The sequence below is a fragment of the Phyllobates terribilis genome, unplaced genomic scaffold (assembly GCF_046119375.1).
Source record: "Phyllobates terribilis strain yellow unplaced genomic scaffold, ASM4611937v1 Scaffold_335__1_contigs__length_2066515, whole genome shotgun sequence".
Classification (NCBI taxonomy): Eukaryota; Metazoa; Chordata; class Amphibia; order Anura; family Dendrobatidae; genus Phyllobates; species Phyllobates terribilis.
This window is the reverse complement of record NW_027363095.1, coordinates 1,563,565-1,590,734: the sequence shown is the minus strand read 5'-3', so window position 1 is coordinate 1,590,734 and position 27,170 is coordinate 1,563,565. Positions and strand designations below refer to the sequence as shown.

The 27,170-nt window shown below is 46.0% G+C and overlaps 1 protein-coding gene across 2 annotated transcripts; it reads right to left on the bottom strand.

Annotated features, from left to right (window-relative positions):
* Positions 1 to 6,391: 6,391 nt before the first annotated feature.
* LOC141221829 (uncharacterized) lies at positions 6,392 to 25,702 on the bottom strand. 2 transcript variants are annotated; one of them, XM_073666595.1, is made up of 7 exons: positions 25,630 to 25,702; positions 11,891 to 12,041; positions 11,582 to 11,761; positions 11,374 to 11,497; positions 11,193 to 11,290; positions 10,904 to 10,994; positions 6,392 to 7,833 (listed from the first exon to the last, which is right to left on the bottom strand). In XM_073666595.1, the coding sequence occupies exons 3-7, from the start codon at positions 11,603 to 11,605 to the stop codon at positions 7,208 to 7,210; spliced, it is 963 nt and encodes a 320-aa protein (XP_073522696.1). In that variant the 5' UTR covers positions 11,606 to 11,761; positions 11,891 to 12,041; positions 25,630 to 25,702; the 3' UTR covers positions 6,392 to 7,207. The 2 variants fall into 2 exon arrangements, with proteins under 2 accessions (XP_073522696.1, XP_073522697.1); XM_073666596.1 differs by having other exon boundaries at positions 11,374 to 11,452.
* Between the last annotated feature and the right edge of the window lie 1,468 nt (positions 25,703 to 27,170).

The window sequence follows — 27,170 nt, the reverse complement described above, 5'->3', positions numbered from 1 at the left end:
ATTAACACACTGACACTACAGCTTTATTCCCTGCACCCAGTTGGTTTACCTGCGCCTCTATCAAACTTGATAGCTCCCTGTGCTGTGTTATCTAACCTCACAGCCAGAGCTGGCCTCAGTGTCCAGCACCGCCCTCTGCACACTCATTGGCTGTCAGTATCGGCCCCAGCACCGCCCTCTGCAAACTCATTGGCTGTCAGTATCTGCCCCTGCACTGACCTCTGCCATTCATCCTAACATTGGGAATAACAGCTGTGTCTGGTCATCTGAGGAAAGCAGCACAATCACTGCACTCCACATCTACAGCGGTGACAGAGCCCCACGTCTGCACATCACCCCCGACATAGGAATACTGGAGGTGAAAAGCCTATAAAGATGTGTAGCGCCTTAAAACATTCTCTCTCTCTCATTATTCTGGCATTTGGCAAATATTATAAATGATGGTAATCCTAATGGACCTAAAGAGGGAAAGGTTTATTCTGATTTCATGTCAGATACTGAGAAAATCATGCAGATTGTAACATACCTGGCGGCGTCCTTGCATAGTGGTCCATCTCCCACTGTGCAGGAGCGCGCACTTGATCTCCTGTCCAGAATGTCTCTCTGGCTTCCCTCCATGCTGTCTGTTTGTGTCTGTCTCTGCTGCTTAAGGGCGGAGCCCGATCACTTCCTGCTTTTTGTACCTGCTGTGGGTCACACCCCTTGTGCGTCCTCAGCCTATTGCTGTCTGACACTTGGTATATAGCTCAGCAGCTCCCTTCTATCCCTGCCTGAGCATAGTGTTTTCCTTCAGTGTGTGTTTGCACTCTGAAGGTGCCAGGTCCCGTCTTTGTTTCCTTGTCTGCCTTTCCTGGAGGCTGTCTTTCCAGGCCTGTCTGAACTTAGTCCTGTATGTCTCCTGCTTTGCGGTATCAGCTCCCGTGTCTGAACTGTGTCCTGTATGTCTCCTGCTTTGCGGTATTAGTTCCCGTGTCTGAACTGAGTCCTGTATGTCTCCTGCTTTGCGGTATTAGTTCCCGTGTCTGAACTGAGTCCTTTCTGTGTATCTTGTCTGTCCTGTCTGAACACGCTCCTAGCCTGTTCCTCCCGCCTTCTAGGGGCCGATTACCTAGACCCGCTCCTGTATCTTGTCTGTCCTGTCTGAACACGCTCCTTGCCTGTTCTTCCCGCCTCTCTGGGGGCAGTATTCCCAGACCCGCTCCTGTATCCCGCTGCAGTGTCGGTCTCCTCCGTACACTCAGTTCCAGTCTGAACTCTCTCCTATCCTTTACCTGTTTTTCCTCTATGTCCGTTCCCTTCCTTTTTCTGCAGAGTCTGAACTCGTACCTAACTCCTGCCTGTTGTCTCTGTACTCCCGTTTGTGAGTTTGTGGTCCACTCGCTACTTCACTGCAAGTACCCTGTGGGTGTCTGGCTCTGTCTTTCCCTTCCTGTCTGTTCCGTGTGAACAGAGTCCTGTCCTGCCCTGCTTCTGCCCGCTGCTCCGGCAGTCCTGTCCTGCCCTGCTTCTGCCCGCTGCTCCGGCAGTCCTGTCCTGCCCTGCCTGCTTACCCGCCTGCCTGCATACCAGTCGTGCCTGCCTATACCCACCAGTCAGTGTGCCAGCCTACCAGTCTGTTCCTGTATTCCCCTGTGTGGGTCAACAGCCGTGTCCGGGGTCTGTCCTGGAGTAGCACCTGGTCCCTCTGCTCGGTTCCTCCTTGGTGCACTGGCGTCGTATGCCGTCGTGCGACCCTGGTCGGATCGGGTGAATACCTAGTTACGCCCCTCCAGGCATTCACTCTCCGGCACGGTCCAGTGGAATCACTACCAATCACACGCACACGCCGCTTAGCCCGGGCGTGTGCATAACAGCATGCTCAGGCCATGGTTCCCGTTGAGCCCCACGGCCTTCGCTCTTTGAGAAGTTTTTCCAGCGAATACATGCATTAAAATAAAATAAATAAATTTTTTCCCCCCTTTAGCTGAGTTCCAGGCGAGTTACGCACCCGTCCAGATGGATCTATCAGCCCTCGTTCCTGCGGATCCGCCACGTTACTATGGGGATCCAAGACAGTGTCGTGCATTTGTGGAGCAATGCATGCTACACTTTAAGGCCTACCCTCTCTATTTTCCTTCCGATTGGGCTAAAGTGGCCTTTATGATTGACTACCTAGCGGGTGATGCCTTGAAATGGGTCACCCCCCTATGGGAAGCATGGGATCCTGTCATCCTTGACCTGCAGGCCTTCCTGGTGGCCTTTCGTATGGTCTTCGATGATCCTAACCCGGAGGCTCCTGCTGAAGCTTCACCTCCCAATATCCCGGAGCAGCCCCGATGGGTAATGTGTGTGGGTAGCGCAATAGTCCTCCAGCCCAATGAGACTACTGCCCACCCAGAATCCTCACAGGGTGACTACGCTTTCCGGAATACTTCTCTCAACCTCAAGAGGCAGTCCAGACGTGCTAGACGTAGAGGCAAGCCGTCACGCCAGGGTCTGTCCTCCCTGAGACCTCCTGACCCCAACCTTGTAGTCCCTACTGAAGCTTCATCTCCCTGTATCCCGGAGAGACCCCAATGGGTAATGTGCGTGGGTAGTGCACCAGTTCTCCTGCCCGAAGAGACTTCTGCCCATCCAGACTCCACACAGGAGAACTTCCTGCACCCGGCATCAGATGCTTCTCTCTCTTTAACCGGTGTGCATGTCCAAGGATGCTCCAAAGCTGTGGTTACCTCTGAGTCTGTGCACCTCTACTACCTGGCGGAGGATCCCCTGTTGCCTCCTGAATCCTCCGGGATACCACTCGATGACAAATGGAGAGAGACTTCTCTACACCCGGTACTCAATACTTTGTCCGCTTCGTCCTGTGAGCCTGACAATGGGTACCCCAAAGTGGTAGTTACCTCCGAGTCTCTACACCCCTCCGACCAGGCGGAGGATCTCCAGTTGTCTCCTGAACCCTTCGGGGTGCTACCTGGTAGCGAAAGGACAGAGACTCTCCTATACTCTGTACCTGATACCTCGCTCGCTTCGTCCAGTGAGTCCAACTTAGTATACTCCGAAGCAGAGGTTACTCCTGAGTCTCTACACCCCTCCGACCAGGCGGAGGACCTCCAGTTGTGTTCAGAATCCTTCGGGGTGCCACCTGGTGGTGAATGGACAGAGACTTTCCTATATCCTGGATCTGATACCTCGCTTGCTTCGTCCAGTGAGTCCGACCTAGTGTACTCTGAAGCAGAGGTTACCTGTGAGTCTCTACACCCCTTTGACCAGGCGGAGGACCGCCAGCTGTCTCCAGAACCCTTCGGGGTGCCACCTGGTGGTGAATGGACAGAGACTTTCCTATACTCGGTACCCGATACCTCGCCTGCTTCCTCCAGTGAGTCCAACCTAGTGTACTCCGAAGCAGAGGTTACTCCCGAGTCTCTACACCCCTCCGACCAGGCGGAGGACCTCCAGTTGTGTTCAGAACCCTTCGGGGTGCCACCTGGTGGTGAATGGACAGAGACTTTCCTATACTCGGTACCCGATACCTCGCCTGCTTCCTCCAGTGAGTCCGACCTAGTGTACTCTGAAGCAGTTGTTTTCTCTGAGCCTCTGCACTCTTCTGACCCGGCGGAGGACCTCCAGTTGTTTCCTGAAGCCTCCGGGGTACCACCAGATAACAAAGAGACAGTGACTTTTCCTCATTATGTACCTGATAACCCGTCTATTTTTTCCTGTGAGCTTGACAAGATGTACCTCGAAGCAGAGATTACCCTCAAGTCTCTGTCCCCCTCCAACCCAGTGAACGACTGGTCCTCGAATTCCCTGCGGAAGATTCTGGCAGGCCTGAAGAAGAGGGGGCGTAAGGGGGGAGGTACTGTAACATACCTGGCGGCGTCCTTGCATAGTGGTCCATCTCCCACTGTGCAGGAGCGCGCACTTGATCTCCTGTCCAGAATGTCTCTCTGGCTTCCCTCCATGCTGTCTGTTTGTGTCTGTCTCTGCTGCTTAAGGGCGGCGCCCGATCACTTCCTGCTTTTTGTACCTGCTGTGGGTCACACCCCTTGTGCGTCCTCAGCCTATTGCTGTCTGACACTTGGTATATAGCTCAGCAGCTCCCTTCTATCCCTGCCTGAGCATAGTGTTTTCCTTCAGTGTGTGTTTGCACTCTGAAGGTGCCAGGTCCCGTCTTTGTTTCCTTGTCTGCCTTTCCTGGAGGCTGTCTTTCCAGGCCTGTCTGAACTTAGTCCTGTATGTCTCCTGCTTTGCGGTATCAGCTCCCGTGTCTGAACTGTGTCCTGTATGTCTCCTGCTTTGCGGTATTAGTTCCCGTGTCTGAACTGAGTCCTGTATGTCTCCTGCTTTGCGGTATTAGTTCCCGTGTCTGAACTGAGTCCTTTCTGTGTATCTTGTCTGTCCTGTCTGAACACGCTCCTAGCCTGTTCCTCCCGCCTTCTAGGGGCCGATTACCTAGACCCGCTCCTGTATCTTGTCTGTCCTGTCTGAACACGCTCCTTGCCTGTTCTTCCCGCCTCTCTGGGGGCAGTATTCCCAGACCCGCTCCTGTATCCCGCTGCAGTGTCGGTCTCCTCCGTACACTCAGTTCCAGTCTGAACTCTCTCCTATCCTTTACCTGTTTTTCCTCTATGTCCGTTCCCTTCCTTTTTCTGCAGAGTCTGAACTCGTACCTAACTCCTGCCTGTTGTCTCTGTACTCCCGTTTGTGAGTTTGTGGTCCACTCGCTACTTCACTGCAAGTACCCTGTGGGTGTCTGGCTCTGTCTTTCCCTTCCTGTCTGTTCCGTGTGAACAGAGTCCTGTCCTGCCCTGCTTCTGCCCGCTGCTCCGGCAGTCCTGTCCTGCCCTGCTTCTGCCCGCTGCTCCGGCAGTCCTGTCCTGCCCTGCCTGCTTACCCGCCTGCCTGCATACCAGTCGTGCCTGCCTATACCCACCAGTCAGTGTGCCAGCCTACCAGTCTGTTCCTGTATTCCCCTGTGTGGGTCAACAGCCGTGTCCGGGGTCTGTCCTGGAGTAGCACCTGGTCCCTCTGCTCGGTTCCTCCTTGGTGCACTGGCGTCGTATGCCGTCGTGCGACCCTGGTCGGATCGGGTGAATACCTAGTTACGCCCCTCCAGGCATTCACTCTCCGGCACGGTCCAGTGGAATCACTACCAATCACACGCACACGCCGCTTAGCCCGGGCGTGTGCATAACACAGATGTATCTTTTATATAATGTATGTAAAGTTCTGGTTTCTACTGTAGGTGATATCCAGACGTCTACTGATCCTATTCTGAACATTATTGGAGAGTTTGGTGAATGGTCAGGCCTGTCCATTAATCGGGATAAGTCGGTTATTCTACCATTTGATGATATCCCTAATTCCAGCATATTAGAACCTACACGAATACAAACGGTTGAGAAATTCTAATACCTTGGTATAAGTATAACAAAAAGATCTCCGGATTACATTGCACTGAATCTATATCTTCTTCTGGAAAAGTATAAAAAGAAAATCGATGCGCGGTGGAGATTACCATTATTGGCTGTAGGAAGAGGGAACTTATTAAAAATCATATTGATGCCCCAACTCTTATACATTCTGCATAGTGCCCCTATTTGGATCCATAATTCCCATTTTCAGAAAATTCATAGCAAGTTTCATTCTCTTATATGGAAAAAAAATCATCTAGGATAAAATGTGAATATCTACAAAGTGACGAGGAACCTGGTGGATGGGCGATTCCTAATGCACTAATATATTATATTGCAACATTAGGGAGGGTGGCAAAGCGCTGCAAACCCAAATAGTATTAAGGGGTTAATTACCTCAGGACACCGTGGAATATTCCTATTCATATAGTGGAACTGAATGACCTCACGCACAAGAAATCACTATACCCTACACTTGCTCTACTCTACAAGGTCTGGGATAGGGGTAAAGATATAATGGAAATAGGAGACTGCAATGAATCTACACCTATATGGTTTAATAATAAATATGCAGAGGTCTATAAATTAGAGGGATTTCACAGTTGGGTGGATAAAGGAATATATACGATATAAAACATATTGTCTGAAGGGATACTTAAGTGCTTTGATCAATTAAAGGAGGAATTTGGGTTGCAAATAAACAATTCTATAAATATCTACAGTTTCGGCATTCATTTAATGCACAATCAAGATGGACTCCCTTTTGGATAGAAAATAATACTTTTGTTAAGTTGGTATTAGAGAAGGGAAATCCTAAGGGTCGTATTTCTGATATTTACAGAATCCTTCTTGATAATTATTTAAAAAAATGTCCTTCTCCAGCTAGACAAAAATGGATGGAGATATAGGTCCAATTTCTGAGGATCAATGGAGAGTGGTATTAGAACTGGTACCCCAATTATCTTTACATGAGGGTCAGAGATTCTCCCAGATCATATTAATACATAGGAAATATAAGACGCCTAGATTCCTATGTAACATAGGATACCGGACTGCCGCTGAATGTCCAGGATGTAACATGGATGCTGCGGCCTATTACATACGCTATGGGAATGCCGGGAGTTAGGTAAATACTGGAAAGGAGTTCTGTCTATTATAAAGAGGGTATATAAAATAGATATTCAACCAGACCCAAAAAATGCCTATTAGGTATATTAGAAGATGATATGGAATTTAACCCAATTTCAATAGGGATTTCACATATTTTATTTCAAGCTAGGAAACATATTGCATCCAAATGGATTAACCCCTTACCTCCAGAAATTAGTGAACGCAAAAATAGGATAAATAACATTATCAGATTAGAAAAAGGGGTATATAAAAAACAAAACTCAATGAATACATTTGAGAAAATATGGGGTTTATGGTTGGATACCCCTGGAATGCCATCAAGAGGATTATTGTTGGAGAGACAATTTGACATATGGGGGAACGTGGTATTGGCGAGGTCTAATGTTTCATTGTAATGTTAAGGAATTCCAATATACATGTGGTATGGGCAATATAGCCCACCTATATGTGTATAGGATTATAATGTTTATTACAATATTATGTGGAATGTTAATTGTAAGCTATAGTAACTGCAAGTTATCCGATGGTAATGGGCAAGCTGAAAGGATATACAGGAGAGATGCATGTATGTCATCCCTATGGTATGTTATTTGATTATTGTGTGTACTGGTTTCTTGTTTTGTAAAAAAAAAAATAGTGAAAAAAATCTCAAAAGTGTATTGGATTAAAAAAAAAAAAGATCACGAAAAAGGCTTCTCCGCTGTGTGGGTTCTCTTGTGACTATCAAGAATCATTTTACGATTAAAACATTTCCCACATTCTAAACATGAAAAAGGCTTCTCCCCTTTGTGAGTTCTTTGGTGATTAACAAGATTTGATTTCACTGTAAAACATTTCCCACATTCTGAACAGGAAAAAGGCTTCTCCCCTGTGTGAGTTCTCTGGTGACGAATAAGATCTGATTTCTGGTTACAAAATTTCCCACATTCTGAACATGAAAAAGGCTTCTCCCCTGTGTGACTTCTCTGGTGATTAACAAAAACTGATTTCTGGTTAAAACATTTTCCATATTTGGAATAAAAAAATCTATTATACATTGTGTGTATTTTTTGATGTTTAAGAATAGACTTCTCGAGGGTAAAACTATTTCCATTTTCTGAATGTGAAAATGACTTCTTTGCTTTAGGAGCAGTTTGTTTTGTAATGCTTATTTTATTTTGATTTTCCTTAGTAGTCAGTAATGAATCAGAAGATAGGACCTGTTTCATAGAAGGAGTAATGGCATTCACTTCAATTGTATCCTGTGGGATCTCAAGATCATCACATTTAAAAATCTCCTGTCCCTCTGATCTCCTGGTACAGTCATCTGCCAAGAAGAAAAGCAAAAATTATTAATTTTGAATAAAATATCCTTGAAATTGATATTTTTTAACATTTCTTCTTAAAATGTCTAAACAATCAGATCCCTGGGCTACATGCTAATCCAGGGAAATGAAGAGATATATGCTCAAGTTTAAAAATCTATTTTATTAGACACAAATCTAAAAAAATGGAGGATTTTAAATATTCCTATATTTTTTAGATTTGTGCCTAATAAAATAGATATCTCTTCATTTTCCTGGATTAGCATGTAGCCCAGGGATATGTTTCTTTAGATTGATTTAGAAGTGATATGCAATCTTTTTTTATTTTTCTATGGGATTCTTGTGTTAATTGTACTTGAAATGTCTGTAGAAATGGCAAGTTATTGACAGAATGACAGTTCACAGTCTAATAGAAAACCTCATAGGATGAACCAGTAGAGCGTGGTGTCCAACTGTTCATTCTGCCTCCAAAATATGGAATAAGAAGCCATCAAAAAATGTTATGTAGGGAAAAATAATACCAATAAAAACTTCTACTCATCTCACAAAAAAACAAGTCCCCACTCAAGTCAAACAGAAGATTCCACATTATTAAATTCTCAAAGGCTCTTTAGAATGAACATGGCTTCCATAAACCAATCCAGCAAAATCCGCTCTCCCAAAGTCAAATCCCCCCCTCGCTTCTGTGCCCAAACAACATTTAGCCTCCATGTATTTGGCATTACTATAGTGAGAGGAACTCACTTAATTTACGGTGTGTGTCTCCTGGAGCACAATCTGGGCACTATGTGTTGGGTAATAAAATGAGATATTTGTAATTTTCAATCTTCAACATCCACTGCGTGCTAATTTCCGGAAAGTGCCTGTGGAATCAAAATAGTCACTACTCCTATAGATTATATCACTAAGGGTTATAATTTCCTAAATGGAGTCACTTTATGGCAATTTCTACTGCTCTGGTTTTCTGCAATTTGGTCACATTAGGGCTTCTGTAAATGGTGGGTCCCATCTCCTCTGGGATCTGCTGCTGCGACGTCTGCTTCTCTCGCCAGAAGCCGCCTTATTCATCCTGCAGGCGGCGCTGGTGATGGAGGAGACGTCAGAACCAGAAGCTCTGGGCGACGCAGGCTCTATCCAGCCATTAGGATTCGAGTGCCTGTGACCAGTAGTACCATCCTGTCTGGCAGTATGGGTGGGTGTGCTGTCCCGCTGAAGTAATCTGCGCCCTACTTCAGCCAACAGGAAAGCACCACACCCTACTAAAGCTGGAAGCATATTGTCGGAAGCTGCCAGATACAGCCTTGTTCTCCTCTGGGTCAGTCCTCTGTCCTCAGCTCCCGGCTTGTGTATTTGTTTCCTGTTGTGACCCCGGCCCGTTTACTGACTACTCTTGTGTCTTCTGATTTTGTATTTTCTCTGCTCTCCTGGTTCTGATCCAACTACCTGACTATTCTTCTTGCCATCTCACACCACAGAACAGCAGATAACACCGTGGCCGAAGCCTAGGGGTCTCTGTGCAAGTCCAGATCCATGTAGAGGGGTTAAATAAGTGATGAGCAAGACAATCCCTGGGATCTAGAAAATGGAGTAGATAGCGCCAAGCCTGTTCATGGTAGCCATCTTTTTAGATGCCAGGTGACCATGAACAGTTTCCCCAATACATTGTGTCTGCACACTATCCCAGCAAGATCTGCATTCAAATAGCTAAATGGCGCTCCTTCCCTTCTTAACCTGCCATGTGCCCAGACAGTAACGTACAACCGTATACATGGTATTGTCGGATTCAAGAGAAGTTGGAAAATAATTTGTAAGGTCCATTTGTTTCCTATTATCCTTTGTGAAGAATTCCAAAGTTATCACCATATAAAGTGACACGTTAGATTAGAAAAATGGGACCTGATTAACAACAAAAAACTGTCTGTGGGAAGTGGTTAAATCAGAGTATTTTGGACACCAACTACTGTAGTCAAAAACTGTGAGTATAGACAATAACACATCTACTGAAATGATCAAACTCAGCAGTCTCCATCAGTAATAAATGAGAAACTAGTGGTGAAACCTCTCGGGGGTAATTGGAGTATGGTGCTCGGTGGCTCTTGGGAATCTAAACTATCATAAGGGACAATATTTTCTGTCAGATGAGTTTCAAGAAGAAATATTAGACGTTCAAAGAGAACTTTTTATAATAGTGCAGAGATGAGGCGTCTTAAATTTAGATCTCGGACATTTTGAAAAAGCAATGGAGATCTTTTTTCAAAGACTACCAGGGTGTTAAGAGTCTCACATAAGTGAGGCAGCCTGATCCAACCACAACCTGTAAAAAAAAAATTATATTTTTTATTCTATGTTAGATCCCCAACAACGTATGTTTGGGGGGAGAGCTCCAACACTAAACTTGAGATTAGAGAAAGTATTAGTGCCCCCATTTCAGGAGAGATTGTGCAGTAATCTGAATTCCTTAGGATCGAAAACATAATGGAATTTATGACATGGAGTGAATCCATGAAACCAGGGCTCGAGCCATGCCAACACATCTCCTGCAGGCGTGAATAAATGTATATTACAGCCATCAGCCACGCACAGCTTAGAGATATATCATGGCTGACGTGTAATGTTTTCTGTTTAGTTTATCACAATCCTGTTTGAAGTTAGATTTAAAATAAAGTTTAAAGTTTAGATAAAAGGAAACTCTGCTGTTATTGCATCATTACCCTCCGCTTTCTCTTACAGGCCCATCATAATATTTAACTTCAAGTGATTTTCTAACTTGTCAGCACATTCTTCGTACGCCGTCATTTGGCTTTATAGTTTACAGATCTGGGCAGGTAACGGTCAGCGTCTTCTAATCCCAGGGGGGAGGTGGATCCTCCAGGTTGTAAGTTCTATAGAAAAGGTCTTTCCCAATTCACAAAGTCATTTGAACATTTTCAGATGGAGGCGAATGTTATGCTCCAGCGGCAAAATGGTGATCACACGATTGTGATACGGCCGGACTACACTACCAATAAAGCAGCCACAGCCGGTGACTGAGAAGAATCTGTGACTTCTCTGTATTCAGTGATTACTACTCACCTGGGTAGTCATATGTAGGAATCTCCTCTTTACACCACTCATCACCCCTCACATATGTCTCTGTAGTATTAATATGGGTCAGATCTTCACCCTGAAACAAATATTGTAAAAGTCACAGACAGGTGGAGAAGTCACATCTATGATCAGCTCTAATCCTGCCATCTCCACCGTTCTCATTACACAAGTATAAAACATATAATACTGGTGGATAAAACAAGACTGAACACAAGACCTTCACAGCCGTCTACACATCATAGGGGAGATCTCATGACACCTTCTCTCCATCTACCTGATGTTCTTGAGGAACATTGGGATCTTCTTGTTTACAGTCCTGTGGAAGAAGAGGACGGGGACATCTCTCTGGTGTTGTCCTCTTACTGGATAGATCTGGAGGAAACACATACAGGGACTGAATTCATTCTTTACATACAGATAATTATAGGCCGTGTGTATTTAGTCCTGTCTATTACCTGGTGATGTGAGGGGCTGGGGAACCTCCATCATGACGTCCTTGTACAGATCTTTGTGTCCTTCTAAATACTCCCACTCCTCCATGGAGAAATAGATGGAGACATCCTGAAACCTTATAGGAACCTGACACATACAATGAAATTGTCACCCCCCCCGATCCCTTCATAGCGTTACTGTATAATATCCCAGCATTCCCAGCAGTGTCACCTCTCCAGTCAGCAGCTCAATCATCTTGTAGGTGAGTTATAGGATCTTCTGGTCATTGATGTCCTCATGTATCAGGGGGTGAGGTGGAGGCCCCGTGATTGGGCTCAGGGATCTTCCCCATTTCTCAGACATAGGGTCCTGACAGTGCTCACTAGAGGTCTTCTTCACTACTGTGTAATCCTGGTTATGGAGAGACACATTAATAAATCTCACTACAGACATTTCCAGAGTCCTCACCTCTCCAGTTCTGTCCATCTGTTATTCCCATAGATAAGAATGATGTAATGTGACATCATCAGAATCTCTCACCTCTCCAGTAAGCTGGAAGAGGATCTCTAGGGTGAGGTGTAATATCCTCTCCGCCATCTTGTCTCTGTCCATATCCATCTTTGATGGGTAAAATCAGGAAAATTCTCTTCTATAAAAGATCTTCGCTGAGAGGATCCGATATTGTAGAGACCTGAATGAGAAGATGATGAGACGATGTAACATCATAAAAATCCTGTGTAATAATACTATTACTGGAGATAATAAGGGAAACATATGAGGAGATTTATTATTTTACAGTAGTTTTCTTCTTTACATCTAGTAATAAAACCTATATATTTTAGACCACAGACAACAAGCAGTTTCTTCCTCGGAGTCTGCAGCTGAATACCTTTCTCATAGACTCATCTTCCTTATTGCTAATTCTCATCTCATTTACCAACACTGGAATCGGCATTAGCAATACTGCAGGAGATATTGATTACACGTGACATGAGAAATAATTACTTCATGATGAGGACGACATCTTCATCTTCTACTACGGCTCTATAAACATATTTGGCCAGAGTCCATCACTGACTACATCTCCACCAACCGTCTATATGAATGTTTCCCGTCTTCCCCGGACTGTAATCTTCTATCTCGTTAGATCTTATGTCTCATTCACACATAGAAGTTAGAGGCATTTAAAAAACCTTTTTTATTTTCTCAAACACCTCGGACAGAAATTATTAGATACCAAAGTCTCCATGTATAGTGTTTTATGGAGTTTATTTCTGGCCTTAGGCTTTCCTATATTGCAAGAAAAACACCAGAAAAAAAGCAGATATTAAAATGTTTCAAAAGAAAATTGGTACCAACAATTCTTGTAAAAAGAAAAAAACATGCAAAAAGAAATTTTCTTATTTTTTAATACGTTAAACATTTAAGAAAAACAAAAAACCTCTTTTGGGCATCAGAACATAGATGTACACCGCAGGGATATCATAGGTGCGGCTGCAACAAAAGCCCTGGCAGTTTACCCACTTGCTGCTGACAAAAACAAACATGGCATCTAAGGTTTGGTAGAGTTTTGCTGAATGTCCCTCCTCCCCCAAGGTCTTGATAATATGGGGCTGCCTAGTTACAACGATACATAAATGCCTAATAATGGTGCCTGGGCCTGTAATGTACAAAAGTCTATTAGGCCGGGCCAGAGGCAGCGTCCAATAAACTTTTAACGCCCCCATACACATCAGACTAAAGTTGATGAAAGCACTGATTTTGGGGGGTTTGGTCGACTATATAATGTATTTGGGGACCTTCTGTCAGATGATGTCAGGGCAAAGAAGGATCTGGCATCCTGAATTCCAGAGGCTAATCCGTTTGTTCTTCCTGTAGATAATCCTCCACTAGAGGAGTCTGGAGGTGACTCTCTCATACAGACCACAGGAAAGCTGGAATATTTGTGTGTATCGTAGAGTCGGGAGAGATAGCCATCTGCAAAATGACCATTCAGCCAACACTTATCTCATGTGTATGGGGCCATTAGTATTACAGTGACAGGCAGTGATGATACACGACACTACAGTAGTACAGTGCATCACCGGAGTGATCAGAGGCTTGTATGTTGTATGATCGCACTAATCAGTGTTGTTTAACCCCTTACTTACCGGGGACGTATTAGTACGCATATTTGCGTACCCCCCGTTCAGTGAGGGCTGCTGCGCTGAGCCCTCACTGAACGGAGCACATGTCAGCTGATTCTTACAGCTGACATGTGCCCGCAACAGCCGCGGGTGGAATCGCGATCCACTCGCGGCTGTTAACCAGTTAAATGCTGCTGTCAATCTCCGACAGCAGCATTTAACGCGCGCTTCCGGGTAGCGCGTCATAAGCCCCGCCCACCGGCGACCCCGTCACGTGATCGCGGGTCGCCGATGGGCGTGCATGACAACCCAGGGTCTGCAGCAGACGCCTGTGGTTGTCATGATCTTGTCGCTATGAGCGCCACCTAGTGGTCGGCGCTCATAGCACAGGACCATTTCTGCTGCATGCAGGGGACCTGCTCGTCCCCTGTATGTAGCAGAGGCGATCGGATAGTTGCTGCTTCTAGTCTCCTATGGAGACTACAGAAGCATGCAAAAAGTAAAAAAAAAAAGTTTTTAAAAATATAAAAAAAAATAAAAAAATATAAAAGTTTAAATCACCCCCCTTTCGCCCCATTCAAAATAAAATATATATAAAAAAAACCCACATACACATATTTGGTATCGCCGCGTTCAGAATCGCCCGATCTATCAATATAAAAAAAGAATTATTCCGACCGGTAAACGGCGTAATGAGAAAAAAATTCTAAACGCCAGAATTACGTTTTTTGGTCGCTGCAAAATTGCAATAAAATGCAATAACGGGCGATCAAAACATCGGATCTACCCCAAAATGGTATCAATAAAAACGTCAGCCCGGCACGCAAAAAATAAGCCCTCAACCAGCCCCAGATCCCGAAAAATGGAGACGCTACGGGTCTTAGAAAATGGCGCTATTTTTTAATTTTTTTTTTTACCAAATTTTGGAATTTTTTTTCACCACTTAAATATAAAAGAACCTATACATGTTTGGTGTCTATGAACTCGTAATGACCTGTAGAATAAGAAGAGCAGGTCAGTTTTAGCATTCAGTGAACATGGTAAAAAAAATAAATAAAAAACAACTGTGGTATTGCACTTTTTTTGCAATTTTACCGCACTTGGAATTTTTTTCCCGTTTTCCCGTACAGAATATGATAAAACTAGTAATGGCGTTGAAAAGTACAACTCGTCCCGCAAAAAATAAGCCCTCACATGGCCATATTGACCAAAAAATAAAAACGCTATGGCTCTGGGAACAAGGGGAGCAAAAACGAAAATGCAAAAACGAAAAATGCTCCGGGGCTTAAGGGGTTAAAAAAAGTTTTAAAAAAAAGTTTAACATGAAAAAAAATAGATCAGTTTTAGCAACAAGAAACATCCGTCACTGTAGGAACAACAGACTCACTGCACAATATTGGTTGAGTCACGTCCATAACAACTTTACTATACTCTATTATCCTATAGACATCCTACACACAGTGGAGTAGACTGAAATCACAGCTCCAAATATAAAACATAAATATAACCATATATACATAACGGAGACCAGATGGTATGGAGATGAATGAGGGAGACCAAAGTCCAAAAATAAACTTTACTTTACAAGAACTTGATATACATCAGATAGCAGACACAACACTTCATGGATGCTTCTTCTGTATTATGCAGAGTCAAGAACCGGTTACACGTGTCGGTACTTAACTTTTGTTATAAGCTACAACAGTCTAGCAAATCATTATAAGTAGGCCAAACATCCCCTGTGGGGACCATACGGGTAACCTCAGCTCCCAGTTGATTTGCGAGTACCGTTTATAAGACGCAATATATACAGGGTGGGCCATTTATATGGATACACTTGAATTAAATGGGAACGGTTGGTGATATCAACTTCCTGTTTGTGGCACATTAGTATATGGGAGGGGGGGGGAACTTTTCCAGATGGGTGGTGACCATGGCGGCCATTTTGAAGTCAGTCATTTTGGATCCAACTTTATTTTTTTTAATGGGAAGAGGGTCATGTGACACAACAAACTTATTGAGAATTTCATAAGAAAAACAATGGTGAGCTTGGTTTTAATGTAACTTTATTCTTTCATGAGTTTTTTACAAGTTTATGACCATTTATAAAATGTGTTCAAAGTGCTGCCCATTGTGTTGGATTGTCAATGCAACCCCCTTCCACTGATCGCAACACCACAGAAGAAATGCTAGCACAGGCTTCCAGTATCCGTTGTTTCAGATGCTGCACATCTCGTATCTTGATGGTATGGTGTGGTATATGGGGTAAAAAGTTAGTGGGGCCATTCTTCATCAATGGAAACCTCAGTGCCACTGGATATCTGAAATTGCTACATGATGATGTGTTGCCCTCTTTATGCACTGAAGATGGCACGTTCCCTGAGTTTTTTCAACAAGATGGTGCAACACCACATTATGGGTGTCAGGTTCGAGTATTCCTACATGAACAGTTTCCTGGAAATAGGATTGGCTGTCGTAGGCCAGTTGAATGGCCACCAAGGTCTCGCGATCTGACCCCCTTAGACTTTTATCTTTGGGGTCATATAAAGGCAATTGTCTATGCTGTGAAGATACGAGATGTGCAGCATCTGATACAACGGATACTGGAAGCCTGTGCTAGCATTTCTTCTGTGGTGTTGCTATCAGTGTGTCAAGAGAGGGAGAAGAGGGTTGCATTGACAGTCCAACACAATGGGCAGCACTTTGAACACATTTTATAAGTTATAATAATAAAGTTACGTTAAAACCAAGCACACCATTGTTTTTCTTATGAAATTCTGAATAAGTCTGATGTGTCACATGACCCTCTTCCGATTGAAAAAAATAAAGTTGGATCCAAAATGGTCGACTTCAAAATGGCCGCCATGGTCACCACCCATCTGGAAAAGTTTTCCCTCTCCCATATACTAGTGTGCCACAAACAGGAAGTTGATATCACCAACCATTCCCATTTAATTTAGGTGTATCCATAAATGGCCCAGTGTGTGTGTGTGTGAGTGAGTGAGTGAGTGAGTGAGTGAATATATATATATATATATATATATATATATATATATATATATATATATATTACACACAGTACAGACCAAAAGTTTGGACACACCTTCTCATTTAAAGATTTTTCTGTATTTTCATGACTATGAAAATTGTACATTCACACTGAAGGCATCAAAACTGTGAATTACCACATGTGGAATTATATACTTAACAAAAAAGTGTGAAACAACTGAAAATATGTCTTATATTCTAGGTTCTTCAAAGTAGTCACCTTTTGCTTTGATGACTGCTTTGCACATTCTTGGCATTCTCTTGATGAGCTTCAAGAGGTAGTCACCGGAAATGGTTTTCACTTCACAGGTGTGCCCTGTCAGGTTTAATAAGTGGGATTTCTTGCCTTATAAATGGGTCTGGGACCATCAGCTGTGTTGTGCAGAAGTCTGGTGGATACACAGCTGATAGTCCTACTGAATAGACTGTTAGAATTTGTATTATGGCAAGAAAAAAGCAGCTAAGTAAAGAAAAATGAGTGGCCATCATTACTTTAAGAAATGAAGGTCAGTCATTCCGAAAAATTGGACAAACTTTGAAAGTGTCCCCAAGTGCAGTTGCAAAAACCATCAAGCGCTACAAAGAAACTGGCTCACATGAGCACAGCTCCAGAAAAGGAAGACCAAGAGTCACCTCTGCTTCTGAGGATAAGTTTATCCAAGTCACCAGCCTCAAAAATCGCAGGTTAACAGCAGCTCAGATTAGAGACCAGGTCAAAGCCACACAGAGTTCTAGCAGCAGACACATCTCTTCAACAACTGTTAAGAGGAGACTTTGTGCAGCAGGCCTTCATGGTAAAATAGCTGCTAGGAAACCACTGCTAAGGACAGGCAACAAGCAGAAGAGACTTGTTTGGGCTAAAGAACACAAGGAATGGACATTAGACCAGTGGAAATCTGTGCTTTCGTCTGATGAGTCCAAATTTGAGATCTTTGGTTCCAACCACCGTGTCTTTGTGCGACGCAGAAAAGGTGAACAGATGGACTCTACATGCCTGGTTCCCACCGTAAAGCATGGAGGAGGAGGTGTGATGGTGTGGGGGTGCTTTGCTGGTGACACTGTTGGGGATTTATTCAAAATTGAAGGCATACTGAACCAGCATGGCTACCATAGCATCTTGCAGCGGCATGCTATTCCATCCGGTTTGCGTTTAGTTGGACCATTGTTTATTTTTCAACAGGACAATGACCCCAAACACACCTCCAGGCTGTGTAAGGGCTATTTGACCAAGTAGGAGAGTGATGGGGTGCTACGCCAGATGACCTGGCCTCCACAGTCACCACACCTGAACCCAATTGAGATGGTTTGGGGTGAGCTGGACCGCAGAGTGAAGGCAAAAGGGCCAACAAGTGCTAAGCATGTCTAGGAGCTCCTTCAAGATTGTTGGAAGACCATTTCCGGTGACTACCTCTTGAAGCTCATCAAGAGAATGCCAAGAGTGTGAAAAGCAGTCATCAAAGCAAAAGGTGGCTACTTTGAAGAACCTAGAATATAAGACATATTTTCAGTTGTTTCACACTTTTTTGTTAAGTATATAATTCCACATGTGTTAATTCATAGTTTTGATGCCTTCAGTGTGAATGTACAATTTTCAAAGTCATGAAAACACAGAAAAATCTTTACATGGGGTGTGTCCAGACTTTCAAACTTTTGGTCTGTACCAATATATATATATATATATATATATATATATATATATATATATACACACACACATACACACACACACACACACACACACACAGTGGCTGGTGGGGTCTGTGGGGGGAGCAGCAGCGTAGCGGGGCACAGGAGGCAGCAGCGTAGCGGGGCACAGGAGGCAGGAGCCACCCACTGCAGACTACACTGTCCCCGCTGCTAAAGAAAATGAATATCTGCCGCTCCCCACGCCCAATTAATAGCCTTAATAGCGCTCACAGTGTTGCCTGCTGCACGGCTACTGCTGCGGCTCGGCGGTCACGTGTGCCCACTATTAAAGAGCATGAATATTCACTACTCGCCGCTCCCATAGGCGTGGGGAGTAGAGAATATTCATGCTCTTTAATGGCACGTGTGATGATCGAACCGCTGAAGGAGCCGCGCTGCGGTTACACTGTGATTGCTATTAAGGAGAGTGAATAGTCACGTCAATAGCCCCAGCGTGGGGAGCAGCGACTATTCCGGCAGCTCGTTTCCCCGTGTAAGGGCATACCAGGATGGGGATTGGGAAGCCATGCATACCAGGATGGGAATGAGGGGAGTCATGCATACCAGGATGGGGATAGGGATTGGGGTGCAATGCATACCAGGATGGAGGGGTACCATGCATACCAAGATGGAGGGGTGCCATGCATACCAGGATGGGCATGAGGAGTGCCATGCCTACCAGGATGGGGATGGGGGGTGCCATGCATTGCATATCAGGATGGGGATTGGGATGCCGTGCATATCAGGATGGGGATTGGGATGCCGTGCATACCAGGATGGGGGATTGGGATGCCGTGCATACCAGGATGGGGGATTGGGATGCCGTGCATACCAGGATGGGGGATTGGGATGCCGTGCATACCAGGATGGGGGATTGGGATGCCGTGCATACCAGGATGGGGGATTGGGATGCCGTGCATACCAGGATGGGGGATTGGGGTGCCGTGCATACCAGGATGGGGGATTGGGGTGCCGTGCATACCAGGATGGGGGATTGGGGTGCCGTGCATACCAGGATGGGGGATTGGGGTGCCGTGCATACCAGGATGGGGGATTGGGGTGCCGTGCATACCAGGATGAGGTGAGACATGCATATCAGGATGAGGGATTAGAGGGGCCATGCATAACAGGAAGAGGGATAAGGGGTGCCATGCATACAAGGATGGGGAAGAGGGGTGCCATGCATACCAGGATGGGGAAGAGGGGTGCCATGCATGCCAGGATGGGGAAGAGGGGTGCCATGCATGCCAGCATGGGGAAGAAGGGTGCCATGCATGCCAGGATGGGGAAGAAGGGTGCCATGCATGTCAGGATGGGGAAGAGGGGTGCCATGCATGTCAGGATGGGGAAGAGGGGTGCCATGCATGTCAGGATGGGGAAGAGGGGTGCCATGCATGTCAGGATGGGGAAGAGGGGTGCCATGCATGCCAGGACAGGGATGAGGGGTGCCATGCATGCCAGGATGGGGATGAAGGGTGCCATGCATGCCAGGGTGGGGATGAGGGGTGCCATGCATGCCAGGGTGGGGATGAGGGGTGCCATGCATGCCAGGGTGGGGATGAGGGGTGCCATGCATACCAGGATGGGGATTGTTGGGGTTCCGTGCAGGATGGGGGATTGGGGTGCAATGCATACCAGGATGGAGGGTTGCCATGCATAGCAGGAGGGGGGATGAGGGCCACGTATAACAGGAAGGAGGGGGCCATATATACCAGGATGGGGGTTATGAACAGAATTGGGGGACATTACCCCTATAACAGTGTCAGCAGCAGACCCCATCTCCCTTAACGGTGCATCATGACCACATTTTTTGCTTAATTTTTTTTTCTATTTTCCCTTTCTATAGGTGCGTCCTATGGTCCGGTGTGTTTTATAGTGCGAAAAATATGGTACCTCACTGGCTGAGGTGTATCTGTACGACTCCTCACTGGTACTCTCAAAGTACATTCAATGAGGGCTACATGCTCCTTGCTGTGGCATTTCATCTTCCGTTCTTCGTAGGAGAACTCATGTCCCAGTTTGGCGACACTGTAGCTTCCTCTCCAGACAATTGTTTGCTTAAATCCTGTTAGTCTAAGATAAGGAATCGTCCTTATCATTTCCCTTCCGCTGACATCCCCACTATCATCATGGGTGACTTCAACATCCCCATTGACACTTCCCTCTCAGCTGCCTCTAAGCGTCTATATCTCACTTCCTTTTTCGGCCTCGCTCAATGGTCCTCCAAAGACACACACAAAGATGTCCACACTTTGTACCTCATCTTCACCCGCCTCCGTTCCCTATCTAACCTCTCTAACTCACCTCTCCTTCTTTCTGACCACAACCTACTTACATTCTCTTCCCTCTCCTCTCCAGGTGCAGAATCCCCACTCCACAAACCTGCACACCCTCACAGAAATCTTAAACACCTTGATCTACATTCACTTTCTGAGTCTCTTCTCCCTCTTGCAAACATAAATTCCTTACACAATGCAGATGCTGCCGCTTTATATAACACCACTATATCTGCATCTCTCAAATCGGCTTCCCCTCTCAGACATACCAAAGCTCACAAAATTAAAAGGCAACCCTGGCACACTAGCCTGACTAAAGAACTGAGGTGGGCTTCCAGAGTTGCTGAGCGGAGATGGAAAAGATCCCACTCCAAAGAGCACTTCATCGCAATCAAACAGTCCCTCAATACTTTCAAGTCCACACTCACTGCAACGAAGCAAACATACTTCTCATCTGTCATAGCTTCCCTTTCTCACAACCTTAAACAGCTATTCAACACTTTCAATTCTCTCCTCCATCCCCCAGCACATCCTCCTCTCCAATCAACTTAGCTGAAGACTTTGCCTCATTCTTCAAGCAGAAGATTGATAACATCAGAGAATGCTTTGGCCGACAACCCCCACAGCCCCTGCTCATATCTACTCAGCCCTCCTCCTCCAAAACCAGCTTCTCCGCCATCACGGAAGATCAACTTTCCACTCTACTCTTAAGATCACATCTCACCACAATGACTGCTCATTCTCCCTAGTCCCGCAAGCTAGCTGCCCCTGGGGTAACCTTGGACTTTCTCGCTATTCCCCAGCCTCTCCCCTCTGTCAATCCCTTCACTGGTACCCCATTACCCAGAGACTCCAGGACAAAGCCCTACCCATGACATACAAAGCCATCCACAACCTGTCTCCTCCATACATCTGTGACCTAGTTTCCCGGTACTTTTCTACACACAACCTCCGATCCTCACAAGATCTCCTTCTCTACTCCACTCTCTGCTCTTTGTCTCTGCTATGCTCTCGCCTTGAAATCCGGATTCACCAGGTAGACCAAAAATTTGTATTTCTCACTTAATTATCCCTATCTGACTCATCACCAGGAAATTGTTCTCCTTTATGCCCATGTAGCTCAGAATGAGGCTCCAACACAATATAATGGAACCCACAAAGTATGATGGCCCCCACAGCCCCTCATAAAGTATTATGGCTACAATAGCCTGCTAAACAAAATGAGGACACGCACTCAATATGGAGGCCATTAAAGTCCATCAAAGCGCCCAACACAGTTTAATGGCCCCCACCAGCCGCCCACTCTGTATGAGAGCCCCAACAGCCCTTCAATTAATATGGTGCCCCCATAATTCCTGATATTAAGAAAAAAAACACACACACTCTACTCAACCAACCCCGTTCCCGGGTGCACTCCTCCGGTCTGTGCAGTGTGAGTACTGAGGCTCCATACTACAGGTGTAATGTAGTGACATCATTGTGCCTGCAGTGCACAGAGACTCAGATTCACAGGCGAAGGCTGAATGATGGATCAGGGAGCTTTCGACTTCCTGATTCATTATCCTATTCAATAGTATTACCATCACGAGAATGTGGGTATAGCTGAAATTTTGATGATTGGGAAGAAGAGGGTGCCCGTTGCTGACCCGCACCGAGCCCTCTCAATTCATAGGCCTTATAGTGGCCACATGGGCTGCCACTATGGATGATATGCCCCTGCCTATCCAACTATTGTGTGGTAAATATCTCATAGGTTCTGGGTTCATTAGTATCTGCACCAAGAATGGTGCTGAGTTTTTAATAATTGCCGTGGAGTAGTCGGTGAGATGGGTGGTAAAAAATTGTGTGGCTAATGGGTAGTACTGTGGGCAACCCTCTGCCCCCCAAATTAAAATATATGCACTAAAAACTCGACTAACAACATATATATACTTAAAACTAGCAAAACTACAAGCTGAATGGCTTACGCTATCCTGTACCTAAACAAAACGGTTACACCTAAGAGACGACAATGGCATCCCCACACACGGTGGCTGTCCCTCATAAGCCCTAGATAACCCTGATATATATATCAAAAAATACACGGATACATTAAATAGGACCACGTATGTCTCAAGGTATATGTAAAGGAAAGGGTATGGTACTCTTCAGAGAATCTTTAAATAATCCGCCATCAACGCATTTCCCCAACAGGTTTATCAGGAGGCTTGATACAGGGATGATAATTCATGATGTTCAGCATAGTGTGCCTAATAGCCAGGTGTCCATGTTTAAATATCCCACTTCATCCAAAACCCCTCCCAGACTAGGAGGCTCATTCCCATTCCTAGAGGTGAATTGTCATAAGATATATAGAATAGAGTCTGTCTACAATAATGTACTGCACTTGCGCTTCTTCTCACACGCAAGAGGTCCGATAATGTCCATCTCCTAGTGTGCATGTCCGAAAGTGACGTGCTATAAAGTTTAACGGCAGATAAAGTGATTGCTGCCACGCTACTCATACCCTTCACTGCGCATGACCGTAGTTATGCATTCCACGCCGGAGAGCATCTAGGGTCATTGTCTGCGATTGTGCATGTCCGGACGTGTGCGTTCTACGCCGGAGAGCATGCTGAATCTGGATTGCATTCCTCCCATATAGAAAAGTCCTGTCTCTGAGATCAGAGTCATGGGAAACTAAAATCAAGTATTGCACATCTTCCCATCAAGCAATAGACATGTAGATCCACTTTATCACTACATAAAATATGGGATCAGAGCCCACAGTATATTCCTAAATGGCCAAATTTGACCCCTATTACATAATTGGAGATATACAATGATCACCGCACTTGTTAATTACTAAATAGTATATGTGTGATATAACTGATAAGAACTAATTCTGATATAGGAGCTCAGATATCTTGATGAAGTACAACAATATGTGAACCCCATTCACAGGGAACTGAGTAGAAATGGGTAGAGTATAAAATCCAAAAATGTAATCCAGAATGGGGCTGTATTCACACAAAACAGGCATAGGAAATTTGCTCATCAAGTCCCTTAGGGGCCAGTGAATCCAGTCTGGAAATCCACTCGCTTTCCTTTTTGATATATCTATTGTGATCACCTCCTCTGACACTGGGTTTAACCACCGCAACGAAACAAAAGATGTTTCACCTGAATGTGCACTGTTCATGTGTCTCACTAATTGGGGCATCCTGACCATGGCATAAATTACCCAAATGCCCCCTTCCCCACCCTCATTCTAGACTGCCTCTTGGTCGTTCATCCATAATCTAGGAGGCAGGTGCATGTGGCCACATATACAAGTCCTGAGGTTTTACAGTTGGAATAATCCCTCTGGAAAAAGATTTTACCTGTAGAGGAACTCAAGAAAGATTGTACAGTACATGGTCTCATCCAATTACATGTACAACTTTATCCACATCTAAAGAAACCGCAGACTCTTCTATCCAGCCAAGTCCACTTGGGTGCAGGTTTTTATAGAAACTATGCACTAAACGGTCCCTAATTGACCAACCCTTTCTGAAAGTTATTGTGGGAGTAGATCCCACAGCACCCTCAGGTCCCGGTTGGTCAGGGTTTTCTGAGGATATTAAAGATATGGTTACTCTGATTGTGATAAATTCCTATTACTCCTGTTATCCCATCTTTTTCTTGCTCTCTTGGTTAGGTATGGAGGAGTGTCTGTCTCTCCCGATTTTCTGCAAACAATCATGTGGAATCCAAAATGTACTGTAGGTACCTTTTCCATGAATCTGGTGTTCATGTCTATTGCCTGTATATTAAAATCTGTAACATTAGAGCTGTCTCTTCTCAACCGTAAAAATTGGCCCTTGGATATTGCTTTTTTTAAGGAGGATGGGGTGGTGGGTATCCCACTTCAATAGTTTATTAGTGCTTGTAGGTTTATGGTAGATGAGTGTCCCTAGGGTCCCATCCCGTTCTTTCTTGACTGGTACATCCAGGAAAGGCAACTGGTAATATTTAAACTCTTTTATAAATCTCAGGCCCACTGTATAGATATTGAGTTCCCAGACAAATTCAAGAAATTGCTCACTCGTCTCTGACCAGATGATAAAAATGTCGTCAATATATCAAATATCATACCCCAATATATGGCTGCCACCACTTATGATCATCCCTGAATAGTGTGGTTTCCTCCCACCAGCCCAGGAATAGGTTATCATACGAGGGGGCACAGCGGCTCCCCATTGCAGTACCCCTGAGCTGGTGGAAGTACTTCCTGTCAAAAAGAAAGAAGTTATGTGTAAGAGTGAATTTTAGAAGATCCTCCATGAAGTCATTATGTCTGCTACACTCTATTGATCTCGATTTCAAGAAATGTCTTACTCCTGATACCATCCTCATGCGGTATATTACTGTACAAAGCCTCGATATATAGTAAGGCCTGCTCCCCTACATGCATGTATACATGCTCGAGGGTATACATGTAGGGGAGCAGGCAAAGGGAAAACCAACTCCAGAGGGATTATTCCAACTACAGGACCTCAGGCACTACTGGGGGAACATTATACTGTGTGGGGGCATCATACATCCTGCATAAGGGGCATAATGGGGGCATTACACTGTGTGGGGGCATCATACATCCTGCATAAGGGGCATAATGGGGGCATTACACTGTGTAGGGCATCATACATCCTGCATAAGGGGCATAATGGGGGCATTACACTGTGTGGGGGCATCATGCATACTGCATAAGGGGCATAATGGGGGCATTACACTGTGTGGGGGCATCATACATACTGCATAAGGGGCATAATGGGGGCATTACACTGTGTGGGGGCATCATACATACTGCATAAGGGGCATAATGGGGGCATTACACTGTGGGGGGCATCATACATACTGCATGAGGGGCATAATGGGGTCATTACACTGTGGGGTCATCATATATCCTGCATAAGGGGCATAATGGGGGCATTACACTGTGGGGCCAGTAAAGGGGTCCTGTACTATGAGAACAATACGTTTCCTCCCTTCCTGTCTCCATAGTTGGGTCATATGTATCTAAAAAACCTTATGATTCATATAAAGGGGCAACACAAGACCCCAAAAGAGTCTCGGTGCTGAAGGGGTTAATGCCCCCTGCGCCAGTAATGGGGTCTCCACATACCTCCACCTGCAGAGCCGCCACCACATATATGGCTGCTCTGTGCGCACAGGAGCTGTGATGAGGTCACAGGAGAGGAGGAGTCAGGGGTCACATGATCAGGGGCCTCAGTGAATGCAGGACTCTGCTGTGCTGGTTGTTATGGTGCTGGATGAGCTGAAGTTTATGTGTGGGGTCAGGAGGGGTTTACAGTGTGGATGTAGCGGAGCCGCGTGTGTACGAGGTGTACGGAGCGGAGCCGCGTGTGTACGAGGTGTACGGAGCAGAGCCGCGTGTGTACGAGGTGTACGGAGCGGAGCCGCGCGTGTACGAGGTGTACGGAGCAGAGCCGCGCGTGTACGAGGTGTACGGAGCAGAGCCGCGTGTGTACGAGGTGTACGGAGCGGAGCCGCGCGTGTACGAGGTGTACGGAGCAGAGCCGCGTGTGTACGAGGTGTACGGAGCAGAGCCGCGCGTGTACGAGGTGTACGGAGCAGAGCCGCGCGTGTACGAGGTGTACGGAGCAGAGCCGCGCGTGTACGAGGTGTACGGAGCAGAGCTGCGCGTGTACGAGGTGTACGGAGCAGAGCCGCGTGTGTACGAGGTGTACGGAGCGGAGCCGTGTGTGTACGAGGTGTACGGAGCAGAGCCGCGTGTGTACGAGGTGTACGGAGCAGAGCCGCGTGTGTACGAGGTGTACGGAGCAGAGCCGCGTGTGTACGAGGTGTACGGAGCGGAGCCGCGTGTGTACCAGGCGTACGAAGCGGAGCCGCGCGTGTACGAGGTGTACGGAGCAGAGCCGCGTGTGTACGAGGTGTACGGAGCAGAGCCGCGTGTGTGCGAGGTGTACGGAGCAGAGCCGCGTGTGTACGAGGTGTACGGAGCGGAGCCGCGTGTGTACGAGGTGTACGGAGCAGAGCCGCGTGTGTACGAGGTGTCCGGAGCGGAGCCGCGTGTGTACGAGGTGTACGGAGCAGAGCCGTGCGTGTACGAGGTGTACGGAGCAGAGCCGCGTGTGTACGAGGTGTACGGAGCCGTGTGTGTACAAGGGGTGCGGAGCGGAGCTGGGCGTGTACGAGACGTGCAGAGCGGAGCCACGCGTGTACGAGGTGTACGGAGCGGAGCCACGCGTGTACGAGGTGTACGGAGCAGAGCCGCGCGTGTACGAGGTGTAGGGAGCGGAGCCGCGCGTGTACGAGGTGTACGGAGCAGAGCCGCGTGTGTACGAGGTGTACGGAGCGGAGCCGCGCGTGTACGAAGCGGAGCCGCGCGTGTACGAGGTGTACGGAGCAGAGCCGCGTGTGTACGAGGTGTACGGAGCGGAGCCGTGTGTGTACAAGTTGTATAATACTCACCTTATTACCTATTCTCCGATGCTCATGTCACCTGCAAAGGAGAAAAAATTATAAACCACCATTCACTGATGCTGCTCTACACAACAGCCGGCTACACACTACCTGTCATTTATTTATTGACACACTGAGACTGCGTGTGTCAGTGTGTAGCCGGCTGTCATGTAGAGTGACTGCTGATGTGAATTACGCCCGACAGGTGATTATTATAAT

Excerpts from the sequence above, each read along its gene's own strand:
- LOC141221829 (XM_073666595.1), bottom strand. The coding sequence starts at position 11,605 with ATGATTGAGCTGCTGACTGGAGAG. Across the intron at positions 11,291-11,373 it reads CCAGCCCCTCACATCACCAG|ATCTATCCAGTAAGAGGACA; the intron begins GTAATAGACAGG and ends TGTTTCCTCCAG. Across the intron at positions 10,995-11,192 it reads ATGTTCCTCAAGAACATCAG|GGTGAAGATCTGACCCATAT; the intron begins GTAGATGGAGAG and ends TATTTGTTTCAG.